Below are 13,512 nucleotides of genomic sequence, written 5' to 3'. Positions count from 1 at the left end.
CCCCACCTTTTTTTTTTTTTAAAGAAGAAACCTCTTCCCCGACAGAAGTCGTGCCAAGTTTATTTAATTAATTATTTTTTTATTATACAACAACTCGCAGGGTCACGGAACCAATCACACACACAGAACTTTTTTGCCCTCTTTAGAATTCTGTTTAAGTAGTTATGAAGTTAGACGGCACGGAGGCCGCCTGGTTAGACCTTCCGCCTCGCAGCAAGAAGGTCCTCGGTTGGATTCCAACAGGTGGGGTTCATGTTGTGGAGTCTACGTGGGGTTCTCTTGGGTTCACCAAATCCCTGTCACAGTCCAAAAACATGCAGGAGGTTCACCTCAATGACAGAGTGAGTGGCTTCATCTCCCTATAACTTCGGAATGAGTGAGTGAATGGTTATACGTCATCATGATGTGCAATTGACAGTGGTTGTATGTTTCTATATGTGGCCCTGTGATCGCACCAGGCTGAACCCCGCCTGTCAGCCAATGACAGTTGGGAAAGGCTCTACCCCCCACGCCCACGCCCACCCCCACCCCCACCCTGAGTGCAGGATAAGTGGTGTAGATAATGAACAAATAGTTATGAAGTTTTACCCGAACTATTCTGGCTCAACCTGGTCCAAGTCATTTCACAGAGTAAACTCTCAGCAGTCCTTAAAGTCCGGCTCATCAAATAAGATCGTAATTCCTCCATTTAGCCTTTTCGGGATAGTAAATAGAGTGTCTTCTGGCCACGGACGCTGGAGGACTTTAAAGACCATCTGATCGATCAGAGAGGGAGGTACTCGGGTGAGGAACCAGGAGAGAAGAATGCTGATGCATCGCCACTCAACCAGTCTGGTCATATTCTAGATTCAATTCACCAGACTTTGATTTTAGTGTTCTATTTTAGATTTTTTTTTGCCTTTTGCACACAGAATTTGTGGGCAGATACATCACTCAATAGCCCTCTTGTGTGCAGGAGTAACTACAAGTGGCGTTGGGTTTTTCTTCCCACCGCCAGCCAATCAATCAGTCATGCATTAATCATGGCGTCTCAGTTGGGAAGCGTAAAGGTGGCCGGTCCAGGAAGTCAAAGTAAGCCATGACCTCTCAGTTGCATTGGCTGCTAAACATCTAAACTCACCTGAAACCATGTAACTTCCTCCGCTGCATCTTTCTCAGCAAAGCTAATCTGTAACGCTAACTTCCCGCATCCCCGAGAGATGTTATACTGTCAGCTGAACAAGTGTTGATGCGGCACCTCCCAGGCACTGAACATACAGTGATTCCCCCCCCAAAGTCTCGCTGGCATCTTGTCAGGCCATTTTTGTCCTGTTAGCAATTCGTCTCTGTCGCTACTTCCAGGGCTAGCGTTGGCTGCGAGGGCCTTGATAAGGTGGTCGCAGCCTGTTGTTTCCCCGTAGCCCTCACTTCAAACACAGGGGATTTAAATTCAACAGCATTTTGCAGATTTGTGCTTATTTATTTGTCAATTTTTAGTGTCACTGGATTGGTGAGTTTTTGTTATTTACCCTCTTTATTTTTGATGCAGCATTCATTTTTCCCCCTCATCCTTAACATTCTTCCAATAATTCCATTGGTTGCTCTAAGGGCCGCTTTGCACTTCAACTCTGCAAATTCGTGCCAGAGGACTGGTGGCACAACACTGCATCCCAGTGGACAACGGGGAACTGAGAGGAAAAATAAGAGGCGGCTGGAGGAATCGTCAAATTTACTTTCCCTTTGCATTCCTGTGACAGCATACCTTAACTGAGTCACCAACAGGACAACTGTCAGAAGACCTGAGCGTTCCAATGTTTTCTGGAGATTGGAAAATGGTCATGTGTTTTCCTGTTTTTTTTTTCTTTTTAATGTTAGTTTCAGTTAATTATAGTTTAATCTGCTTACATTTTTATTCCATTTTGTAAAGTTTTGTTTTATTTTGTGTGTTTCTGTCTGTTCTTTCTCTGTGAACTTGTCTCCAGTTTCAATAATCACAACTTTTTGTTGATTTTATATCTTGCTATGACTGCAACAACAGACAAGTTATAATGGTATGAAGGATGAACATGAAGCACGAAGCCTGAACCCAGGATTGTTTATCATTGGTATGGATTTTCATCAGTAACGGTTAATTCAGTTTCTGCTGTACTGGGTTTATCCACCAGATAGCAGCAAGGATCTACACATACTGAGATGAGGAAGACCTCTAAAGATTCGGTGCATCCAACATCCAACAACCTGATGAGTAGAAGTCCAGTTTTTTTATCTTTTTTTTTTTTTTTTTTTGATTAGTATTAAACCACCTTACGAAAACAAAAATCAGCACCTCCAAATCTGAGACTGTGGTCCTCAGCTGGGAAAAGTTGGAGACCCTGTGCGAGTATCTCGGGGGCCTTTGTTCGCGGGTGAGTGGGAGAAAGAGGACCAACGCTAGTGGTGATCCAGACCTTTGTGTTGATCTTGTCATGGTGAAGATGCTCACGTTACATCCCCACTCTCACCGACGGTCACACTCCAGGCTCTATGGTAGATCGGGTGATGTTCCAAGTAGGTCCCACCAGGAGAAGACCTGGGTTACACCGGAGGGACCTTGTCTCTGGGACCTCACCCCAGGTAAGATGTTGAATAGAATTTACCACCACTACGGTTGAGGCTACCACTACACATTCAAGTAGTATATCTACATTTTAGAAAGAATTATGCATCAGAAATGATGTCAAATATTAAGTCAATAATTAAATAATTTATAAAACGGTGATTCATCAAATTATAAATGTAGATGCTGAAACTGCATTTATTTATTTCTTTATTTGGATTTTGTTCTACCGTGTTGTAGCAGAACACTGAGGCCTTGCAAACCCCCCACCCATGTGAACCAGGGTCTCATCTGCAAATCAAAGTTGTGTTTCATCGGTGGCCCTCTTTGAAAAACATTAGGTGTAGTTTGTCCCTGTCGGGATGGGGCTCATAAAGTAAACTTGGGCTTTTATATTTAAAGTTGGCATCTGTGGACTTATAACATCAAAAGAGAACTTTTTTTTTTATTGCGTCAGCTGGACTTTTAATAGAGGGAGCGGCGCCGGGAGGCTGTGCCACCCGGTGACCTTGTAATTTCACAGATTTTTGAGGCGAGATTGCTTTGGCGGCGCTGCCCCGCGTCCTAATGAGCCCTCCGTTGCCCTCCTGGAACACTGGCACCTTCTTCATTTTCTTCTTTTAAAACGAAAAAGCGGAAATGGGAGGTTAACACATCTACAAATGTCCTTAAACACCTTGAATCAATGAGTTACTGTTCATTAAAGTCAGTCATTTACATCTATTGCATTGCTGCCTCAGTAATTTCCTCATGATTAATTCTTTTATTCTATCTTGGTTATTTTATACTCTGATTCATCATCTAAGCCTCATAGTGTGTGTGTGTGTGTGTGTGTGTGTGTGTGTGTGTGTGTGTGTGTGTGTGTGTGTGTGTGTGTGTGTGTGTGTGTGTGTGTGTGTGTGTGTGTGTGTGTGTGTGTGAAATGAACACCCTTTTTTTCACAGATAATGTTCCACTAACTGACTTTTTTCAGGCACCAGACTTTATTTTACTTTTGAACTAATTATTTTTGAAAACAACTTGTAAGATTTGTTTGCCTCATTTTTTCCAGATACCACACTCACCAGCTTCTTCAGATGAACCAGTTCTACAGCTTGTTAACATAAATAGCCAATCAGCCAATCAGGTTGCAGCGGCTCAGTGTATCCAGGTGTGTCTGTGTTGTCAAGGTGACCAGACTGAGCATGAGAAGAGAGGGGGTTGAAGTGACTCTGAATGCAGCAGACGGACTTGGTGACTAGGATTTTCCACGCACAGCCGGTCTCAGGGTTTACAAGAATAACCTAAAAGAGAGGAAGTCCAGAGAGCGACGGGTCTCCACAGTCAAGAGGTCATAGGACAGTGGACTCATTCCAGATAACAGAATGAAAACATGGAACCTTGAATTTGAATTCAGTATAAGACCATCTCTGACTGGACGACACCTCCAGCACTGAAACTGACTAGCTACAGTTTCAGAAGACCATCTCTTGACTGGACTACGCTTCCAACACTGAAGCTAACCTTCTTCAGTATCAGAAGGCCGCAGCGGGCGCTGATCCTGTAAGCTAAATGGAAACCAAGGCTACAGTCCACCATCGGACCCTAGAAGATTTGCAGAAACTTGGTCCGATGGTTCTCAGCTCTTGGGTTGGATTTGGATCCGTCCAAACACAGAATTTCCGAGGATAGTTTCCCTCGCCTCATTGAATCTACGCCATGAACGAGTAGGTCAGCGGATGTTTCCTTCTAGAACTTTGGTGCTCGCATGAGGGAAGTACAAGGGGTCAGATGTTTAAGATGTAATACATGTATTTCAGGTGTCACTTGTCTTTCCGAGCTTCTACGGAGAGACCTGAATGTGAAGCAGGGAAGAAATCCACACGGCGCCGTCTTTGTATCATGAATTGTTTTAATCGAACGCCAAAAACAAGTACGTGTGCGGTGAACAGATTTGGGTTTCCTCACAAATACACGTTGTGTCATTGCTGAATGCTCAAAATTTTATTTTTCAGGACATACACACTGGCAGAGGGGAAGGAGAATGCGGGCTCTCTGTGCCGACAAGACCGACAGGTCCGGGTCGAATCAGGACAAACACGATAGGGGATACTCGAGGAGTGATGTATTTGAACTAAAACAGACAAACATGTAGAAAAAAAAAAAAAAAAAAAAAAATCACCATCACGTCTTCACAGGAGGTACGCGGTCCGGTTCCACGTCAGTAAATCGTACTCCGCTTCAAGATATATGGCCTCCGGGACTTGGTGGTGTGCCCCGCCTGCCTCTTCAGGATGTAAGGGGATTTCCGCTTCAGTGGGGCGTCACTGTTCTCTAAGTATTCTAGGGAGTCGTGGAGTAGCTGCGGGGAAAAGAAGCAGTAAGTTGGAATTACGGAGAAGGGCTATTTTCCTCTGCAATCTGAGATCGGTATGGAAAGTGTGGAGGCCCTGAACTTGTACCCTGCGGGACTCATCCATACAAAGATACATGTTGAGTTGCGTCCAACAATCTGGATCCATACTTGTTACAAAGTAACTTTCCCATCAAGATACTTTTCCTGTGCTTCAGTAACGCTTATTGATGCCACGAATGTGCCTCACCCGCTCCTCGCGGTCCTCCAGCGCCTGGCAGATGTGCCGGAGGCCATAAAGCTCCTCGTCGCCCTCCTCGTCCTCCTCCACCTCCTGGCTGAAGGAGTCCTGCCGCAGGCCGCTCACCATCCGGCACAGGTTGGTCAGCGACAGGCGCCAGTAGGGGGCGCTCTGCTTGTTTTGTTTCATCTGTGACAAAGAACATTTCGCTCGATGAAGAAGCTTAAAACAAGGCTTTTTTTGTTTTGTTTTTTGTGACTGAATGCTAATTAATATTGAGGGAATTAGTATTTTGTAGGTAACATCCATCAATTATGACCCCTAAAGGCTCCTGTGACGTTCAGGGTCGGGGAAAATGTCGGAATAGATCCTTAGAGGTAGCGATATATGCCCAGAATTTATAATATTACATACTGGTGTGTCTTCAGCTGACACCCGGGAGCCTTTTCTCTGCCTTTTTTGAGGAGGAGGATCTCCTCCTCAAAAAAAAAAAAAAATATATATATATATATATATATATATATATATGTATGTAAACTATATGTATGTATGTAAAATATTTTGAAAAGAGCCAATCCAACCCCCCCCCCCCATTCTGAAGAGCACTCCTTCCTTTCCGCTCTTCTGATGAAAATTGCCGGTTCAAGTTTCATCCCGCTGATTTAAAAAAAGAAAAAAGAAAGAAAACCAGCGGCAAAGGAGAGGCAATTTCGCCGAGAGAAAAATAATGATAATAAATTATAAAAATGAACATAAAAAAACAGCTTAAAAGGCCTAATTGGAAAATCAGTCTAAAAGTACCCATGAGTGGCCACCAAACGAATCAAATTCAAAAATCAAATCAAATGCCACAGGAACATGGGAGGGACTACATTTTTATTCATCTCGGTATCAAAATTGAATTATATGTGTATTTATGGGACGCAGATGAGATGACGTAATAGTTGATTGGGCTGATATTCCAGTGGATTGATTATTATTAGTTAACCCTCTTCCCAGGGAGGAAGGATGGGGTGGTCCATCCTTTAAATCAGGACAGGAAGCCCCCTTTCCAGACACGTTTTCTTTCTAATGGTTAATGCAGTTTGATTAATCTTCAGGTTTTTAAAGCTGATTTTCAAGTCGTTCTGAGATAAAGGTTTTGTTTTTTTTTGTTTTTTTGTAGAAAAAATTGTCTTTTTCTTAAACATTATTTAATTTACAGTACCTATGTTAATCTTGTGTTTGACGTCATGTTTTTTTTTTTTTTCATTTCAAGTCATTTGAGAAGCTCTGTTTCTATGTCATAGTTTCAGGTGTTTTATTGTTTAATTTAGAAAATAAAGAATTTCATTTTTTCAAGACATTTTCTATTGTTTGATATTTAATTAGTTTTATTTTGTTTGTTTTACAGGGGAAAAAAAATCACATTAACATCACAAAGTAATTCCGCTCCATAGATTACTGTTCAGCCAGTAGTACTCTGAAGAGTATGGTATCAGTCTAAATCTGTGTGTTCGCCAACACCATCATCCTCTGAAAGACTAATCTGCTTCCATCAGATCCATCACTGCTGTCGGGCTGTTATTGCGGTGTGAACGCCGCCTTCCTCCCCCCCGGCGGCAGCCGCCAGTCCTGCCAGTCGTTTGTCACCGTAGCGACGGGCGGCTCTCGGGTCCATCAGAGTTTCGCCGTCGCCATCCTCGTCCACGAAGAGCCGTGAGCCTGTTTTCATTTCACAGTCCTCTGCAGCGTTGCTTTATTTCCTGCTAAATTTTAAAGTAATTTAATTTGTTGCTCTTTAAATCCAATTGTTGCGTGCGCCGACTTTTTGTTTTTACGTTTTCAAGCTACAAATCTTTAATCTATCCCACACCCTGTCCGTTTCCATTTCACCTTTCAGCGCATTCCCATTGAATTCCTATTGGTTATTGAGCTCCGGGTTTTCCAGTGCGTGTGTGTGTGTGTGTGCGTGTGTGCATGTGTGTGCGTGCATTTACCTTGGATGCGAACAGGCTGCTGATCAGCTCGTCCTCCAGGGCTCTCTGCTCCTGCTCCACGTCTGACAGTCACACAAAGATCACCAGTTACGGGAAAATATAAAAAACAAATTCAGTTGTATAAAACACTCGGGGTGCTAAACTCGTGTTATTATTATCATGATTCACAGAAGTATCCAATTCCTGAATTATGCTGTCATCCGTCCTCTACCGCTTATCCTGCACTTAGGGTCGCAGGGGATGCTGGACCCCATTGCAGCTGTCATCAGACGAGAGGCGGGGTACACCCTGGGTACACCCTGAACTGGGTGCCAGTCAATCGCAGAGCCAAATCCAAAGACAGAAAACACTCACTCACTCATTCGGGGCAATTTTTTTTTTCCCAATTTTTTCCAATTAACCTGCTGAATGTTTTTGGAATGTGGGTTCTTATATTTTTTATGTAAGAATTAGATAAACAAAATAATTCAAATAATGCATTTCATTGCAAGCTAATTGTTTTAAAAATATAAATTATTGTAATTTTATATTCCTATGTATGAATATAAAGAGAAAAATAGGGGGGGGGGATTTGTGTGTGTATACAAAATATGGTTCTGTGATTATAAAATAGTGTTAAATATTTGTATGAGTATTTTCAAATAATACAAAAGATATATATAATATACATAAGGATGGTATAGTATATCATATTGAAATATTAAGATAATATTGATAAATATAATTGAATTACTAAGATGAAAACTGCTTTAATCACTTCTAAATTAAAATTTTCTACTTTTTTTTTTTTTTTTTTAATTGGAGGAAGTTCTGTTGCCGGGCAACCACACCGATCTTTCAGTCATTACAGAGTTTTTTTTTTTTGTTTGTTTGTTGTTTTTTTTTGGGCCAGGCGGCCCGTCAGGACGGCCCCAGCCCACCCAGCCAATCACAGCCAGTCGTCAGGTTTCCCTTTCAGGGCTGCCGAAGTGTGGCATTGGCATGAGAGGCAAGATGGCTGCCGCCGCCGCCGCCGCCAAGGAAGGGTTTAATCACCTGCACGTTTAATTGGGTCTTCTTTCGAGAATTCTAAGCAGGCGTCCTGTCACCTGCCAACAACGCGCTCCCTGCTCTCTGATTGGCTGACTGCTTGGGGTCACGCCACCCCTCTCCCCCAGGCGGTTCTATCGGAAACCACGATTGGCCGGCTCAGAAATCAGTTTATTTTAGATCCAGAAGATGGCCTTCCGGCTATTTATTAATTTGACTTTTTAATTGATTAATTTGTTCATTAAATATGCTTTTTTGTGTTTTGGGTGGTTTTCCAGTTGCTCGTCGCCTGTTGCAGGTGATTTTCAAGGGACTTTCTCGACAATATTCACCTGAATTTCCAATAATTGTCAAGTCTTTTTCACTTCACTTCAACCGTTAATTTGTTTTGTTTTTTTAATTTCCAGCCAATCCCCTGAGGAGAGCACAGCTTATCTCATCCCCTGATTTTAAATAGATTTTTTTCTGTGACAATTATTTGGATACTAACATGACAAAGTGATATTAAGCATACTTTTTACTATTTTTCAGGGTGTTTATTCATTAATTTATATTTTCACTTCCATCTGTTAATTCCTCATCAGCGTTTTTTTTAAGTGATTTATTAATATTGATTGTATTTAAAATAAATATTTACATTAATATTACATCTCCTATTCCATCATTTAAGCAACATTTCCTCCATACCCCTTGGCTGATTTTTCTTTTTTTTTATTCCTCTTTTTTGAGGAAATCTTCCAAGCAAACAGATTATATATTAAAAAATATACACGCGTGTGTGTGATTTTTCATATTCTGTTAATTGAATGAATAGACTTGAAGGAGGGAGAAAATAAAAAAAAAAAAGAAAATCTACCTGTTGCATCCAGAGACTCCTTCACAACTGAACGCCGAACACACACTTTCTCAATAATCATCATTCTGTGTGTGTGTGTGTGTTTTCTCCAAGAGTTCGGTCTTACCTGAGCCCAGCCCGCCGCACGTGACGCACAGGAGGAAGATACACGCCAGCTGAGCCTGCATGCCGGACGGCGGCGAAAAGGAGGCGGGGAAGCGAATGTAGGCGACGGCAGAGTGGAGGTCCCGCGGCGAAAAGGTCGACCTGGTGACGAGTCTAGTCCATAAGGTTAAGGGTCAGACGGCGAGGGAGACGGGTGAGCGTCGCTGTTGCCGCCGCCGCCGCTGCTGCTGCTGCTGCTGCTGCTGCTTCTTCCTCCTCTTCTTCTTCTCCTTCCTCTCCTCTTGGTCTTCTGGCGGTTTCCCCGGTCGGATGTGAAGTGCGGCCAGTTTCATTCCCGCCTCTGTATATAAAACCCAACGTGATGTCATACACACACCTCCTAACCCCACCCCCCCCTCCACCCTGCTGCCTTCCACCGTGTCATCAGACGTCACTTTGGCGTCGTAGGATGAAAGCTTTGCCCCCCCCGGCCCCCCAGGGAGGGCCGCTCTGCCCCCATCACCACGGGGGGAGCAGGTTGGGGGGTGTTGGCGGCGATGCACGAGCTGCATTCAAGTGGCTGCGCTGCCACATCGCTTCTCAACAGGTGAATCCCTTCTTCTTCACATTATTTTCTCAGGGGAAAGAAGCTGTGAGGTCGTGTTCTTTTTTTCTTTTTCTTTTAAACCACTCACAATATTTGTTCTCCATCCCGCAGGTGTTTTTTTTTTTTGTTTGTTTGCTTTTTCTTTAGTATCAACGATATATACATTGTAGCGAGTCACGAATATTGGGGTTTCTGTTGATGCTTGTTTTCCGTGTGATTTTGGGGTTGCTGGTAAATTTGTGGGTGTGGTTTAGGGGTGCAAGGAATTCTGTTTTCTTTTTAATTCTGGGTGGGAACAGTTTGTTGTGTTCCAGGCTTGTGTGACAAGGTCGTGGCTAACAACAGCTATCACTTATCGAACAGACATTTTACCATCACCCGGGTGTTTCTCTGACTAATACGCCACAATATATATATATATTTTGTAACACAGGTTCGTAGAAAGGACTCAATCCCTACTGTTTGCACCATTTCTAATTGGGAGTTCTTCAAGGGATGTCTGCTACGCCGCTTTAATAGTGGGACATATCATCAGTTGTGTACCTCAGCATCACAGGGAGTTTTGACCACTTATCACAATACACCCTCCGCTGAGGCAGCCCCACCACAGGTTGATCAAGCCTGGGTGTGTGTCCCGTCTCACTCCTCTTCAGCCACAGCCAATAGCTTGTTCTTTCGGTTTGTCCCCTGATTCCAACATTCACTGGACGCATCCTTATCCTCCAGCCTCAGCTGCCAATTTGGAATAGCACAACTTCTTGCGCTGGTACGCTTCTTCGATCGCGTCCTCCCAGGGAACCGTCAGCTCTATGATGTAGGCGAGCTGGCAGGGCTTAGACCAGAGGACAGTGTCCAGTCACAGGGTTGTTGTTACTATTTCCGGAGGGAAAACCAGCCTCTAATGGAAGTCGACTCACATCTGCCAGTCCCTGGTTGCAGGGTTTGAGGGGCCAACCCTCAGTTTGTCCCCCTCCTGAACAAACACTGAGATGTTAGGGCACATGCTGGTTGTTGAAGGACGTTGATAGATACCCTTTTGCACTCAGGTTCATCAGCCAGGCACTTGGTGGTGGAGGACCTGGTTGTGTCTTTGAGTGTATCGAAGACACAACAGCAGCTTGAGCAGTGCAGGGGTGGTTCACGGGGGCAAGGTGGGTCCTTTCCAAGCCATAGCTCTAGAGTTGTTGGAGAGGGTAGCACATCATACGTAGCTCGGATGATGAAACTCAGCCGGTTGGGTTCCATGCTACAGAGCTCGCACCATGTGAGTTTTTTTCCGCTCAACCCCCAACCACCTCATCCAGCGGCCCTGCTTGGCTTGTGCTCCGGCTCTGGAGCATCCGGCTGCCGCTTCCTGCTGATGCACCTCCGCTACCACATTGGTTCGACACCGCAGATGCCTTCTGCCAGAGATGTGTTAAAACGTCAAGACCAAAGTTTTCTCTTCCTTGTTGGGTGTGGTCCACTGTGTCGTAATGTATGAGAGCAGATGTGGCCTGTTGCACCAGTGTGGTGGAGGTCAACTTCATCCTTGTTGCTCGGGCAGGAGGAGCACCTCTTAACCATGGGGTCCCGGAAGTCAGTGACATGTCCAGCCTCACCTTGGCACACTTGACATCCTCAGACAAGCAATTGGCAGTGACAGGGCTCCTTTGCTGTATGTGTGTGTGTGTATATATGTGTATGTATGTATATGTGTGTATATATATACATATATATGTATACATATATAAATATGTATACATGTATATACATATATATGTATGTGTGTATATATATATTTGTGTATTTGTGTGCGTGTGTATATATGTATATGTACTGTATATGCATGGATATATGTATATCTTTACACACACATCCATACCGCGACTTTTTTCACGTCAACAACGATGCGGCTAATATATGGACTTTTTGGATGGGGGACGCTAACGAGCTTCACGCCGCCAAAACGTTCATCCTCGTCACATCGGACCAATGAAATGACCGGGAAATTTTGAGTCTGTTCAACTCCGACACCGAAGAAGACGACTTTGACGGTTTTTGTGCGTAGGAGGAAGCCCGAGATCACGATCGGCTAGCCGGTGCGGCTTATATTGAGGTGCGCTCAATAGTCTGGAAATTACGGTTCATATCTATATGTATATATAGATATATATGCACATATATACGTATACACATATGCATATATATGTATACATACAATTATGTATACATACATATATGTATGTGTGAATGTATGTATGTTTGTGTGTATTTATACATGTACATGTGTGTGTATGCAAATATGAATGTGTGTGGTGTGTGTATAAATATGAGTAGGAGTATAAACATATGTTTATATGTTATATATGTTTAAAAAGTATGGATGAATGTATGTGTGTGTGTATATATATATATATGTGTGTGTGTGTGTGTTTGAAATTCAAACATATATATATATATGTTTGAATAAATGTATTTGTAGTTATGTATGTATGTTAGTATGTATGGATGGACGTAAGTATCTATGTGTATGGATGTATGTACATGTTTATATGTATGTGTATGAATGTATGTATGTATATGTAAATATGTATATGTATGTGTATGAATGTATGTATGTATATGTAAATATGTATATGTATGGATATTTATATGTATATATATGTGTATGTATGTATTTATGTATGTGGACGGAACATTACAAAGAACGACTTTCTTCACGGGATCAATAAAGGATAACTTATGGAATAGTTTTGGTATTTGAATTGTTTGTGACATTGCAGTTTTCACAAGTTATTTTTGAAACAAATTATCTGAAGAATCAGCAAGAGCCTGTATCAAAACCAACTGTCAAACTGACAAATTCACAGTATACTGTTTGTGCATGTATGGGTGTGTGCATGTGTATTTTTTATTTTACTTACTCATTGGATGCTGGAATTGGAGTAACTAAAGTAAGACCAAAGAGAAGATGTATGGCTACAGCACCATCTCAGCCACTACCAGGGGTCTGAGAGGACACCAACCCGTCGAGAAGCAAAAGGCCGTCCGACAGCAGCTCAACCTGTGGCTGGGCTTAACATTTCCTTTTCCTTTTCAGCTGTCAACTAAAATAAAATGAGTGAATATAAAACAAAACTTGTTTTGCTTGTAAATTGATTTCATTAGGGAGACGTGAAATACTAAGATGTTTGTTCGGATAATGACTAATGACTTGCAGGTTTGAGTTATTCAATCAGTCACATTGATGTTTTATCTGTGAGGGATACTTAAGGTCAAAACAATTCATGAAATAAGTGTAATTCATCAGTTTATTTTACTACACTAGGAAGAACTCAGGTCAAATTGACACATATATGAACAGTTCAAAAAAAATAAAAACACATCCTGGATCTGAATGAATGAACTATTCTTATTAAATGCTTCGATCTTCACATATTTGAGTGTTGCAACCAAAAAAGATCAGTGGCCTTGGCTGGGCGGCTCGGTGGCGCAGCGGTTAGAGCTGTTGCCTCACAGCAAAGCAACTCGGGTTCAAGCCCCACATCAACCACTGTGTGTAGTTGTCCTCTGTGTGGAGTTGGCATGGTGTCCGCGTGGCCAAAAGCATGCATTTAAGTGGATTGGCTACTGCAAAGTGTCCCTTGGAATGAATGGTGTGAATGGCCCTGTGCAATACAGGGTGGCCCTATAGGCTGAGAGATGGGCACCAGCCACCCCTCGCCAACCGCGGAGGCGGGGGGCTGAAGTGTGTGTCCCTGATAGAAAAGGACCAAGTTTTTGTTTTTTGTTTTTTTTTTACTAAAAGTTATATAGAGAGGGATATA

At 42.8% G+C, this 13,512-nt stretch overlaps 1 protein-coding gene across 1 annotated transcript; it reads right to left on the bottom strand.

The window, feature by feature from the left end:
- Positions 1-4,379: 4,379 nt before the first annotated feature.
- On the bottom strand, positions 4,380-9,414 carry nts (neurotensin). The gene is made up of 4 exons (XM_086148766.1): positions 9,119-9,414; positions 7,128-7,189; positions 5,158-5,337; positions 4,380-4,916 (listed from the first exon to the last, which is right to left on the bottom strand). Exons 1-4 carry the CDS (start codon positions 9,177-9,179, stop codon positions 4,776-4,778), a joined length of 444 nt encoding a protein of 147 aa, XP_086004892.1. The 5' UTR covers positions 9,180-9,414; the 3' UTR covers positions 4,380-4,775.
- Positions 9,415-13,512: the final 4,098 nt, after the last annotated feature.

The sequence above is a fragment of the Fistularia commersonii genome, chromosome 7 (assembly GCF_037954325.1).
Source record: "Fistularia commersonii isolate RoL2024-O1a breed Wild chromosome 7, RoL_Fcom_v1.0, whole genome shotgun sequence".
NCBI lineage: Eukaryota > Metazoa > Chordata > Actinopteri > Syngnathiformes > Fistulariidae > Fistularia > Fistularia commersonii.
This window is presented reverse-complemented; position numbering and strand designations above follow the sequence as displayed.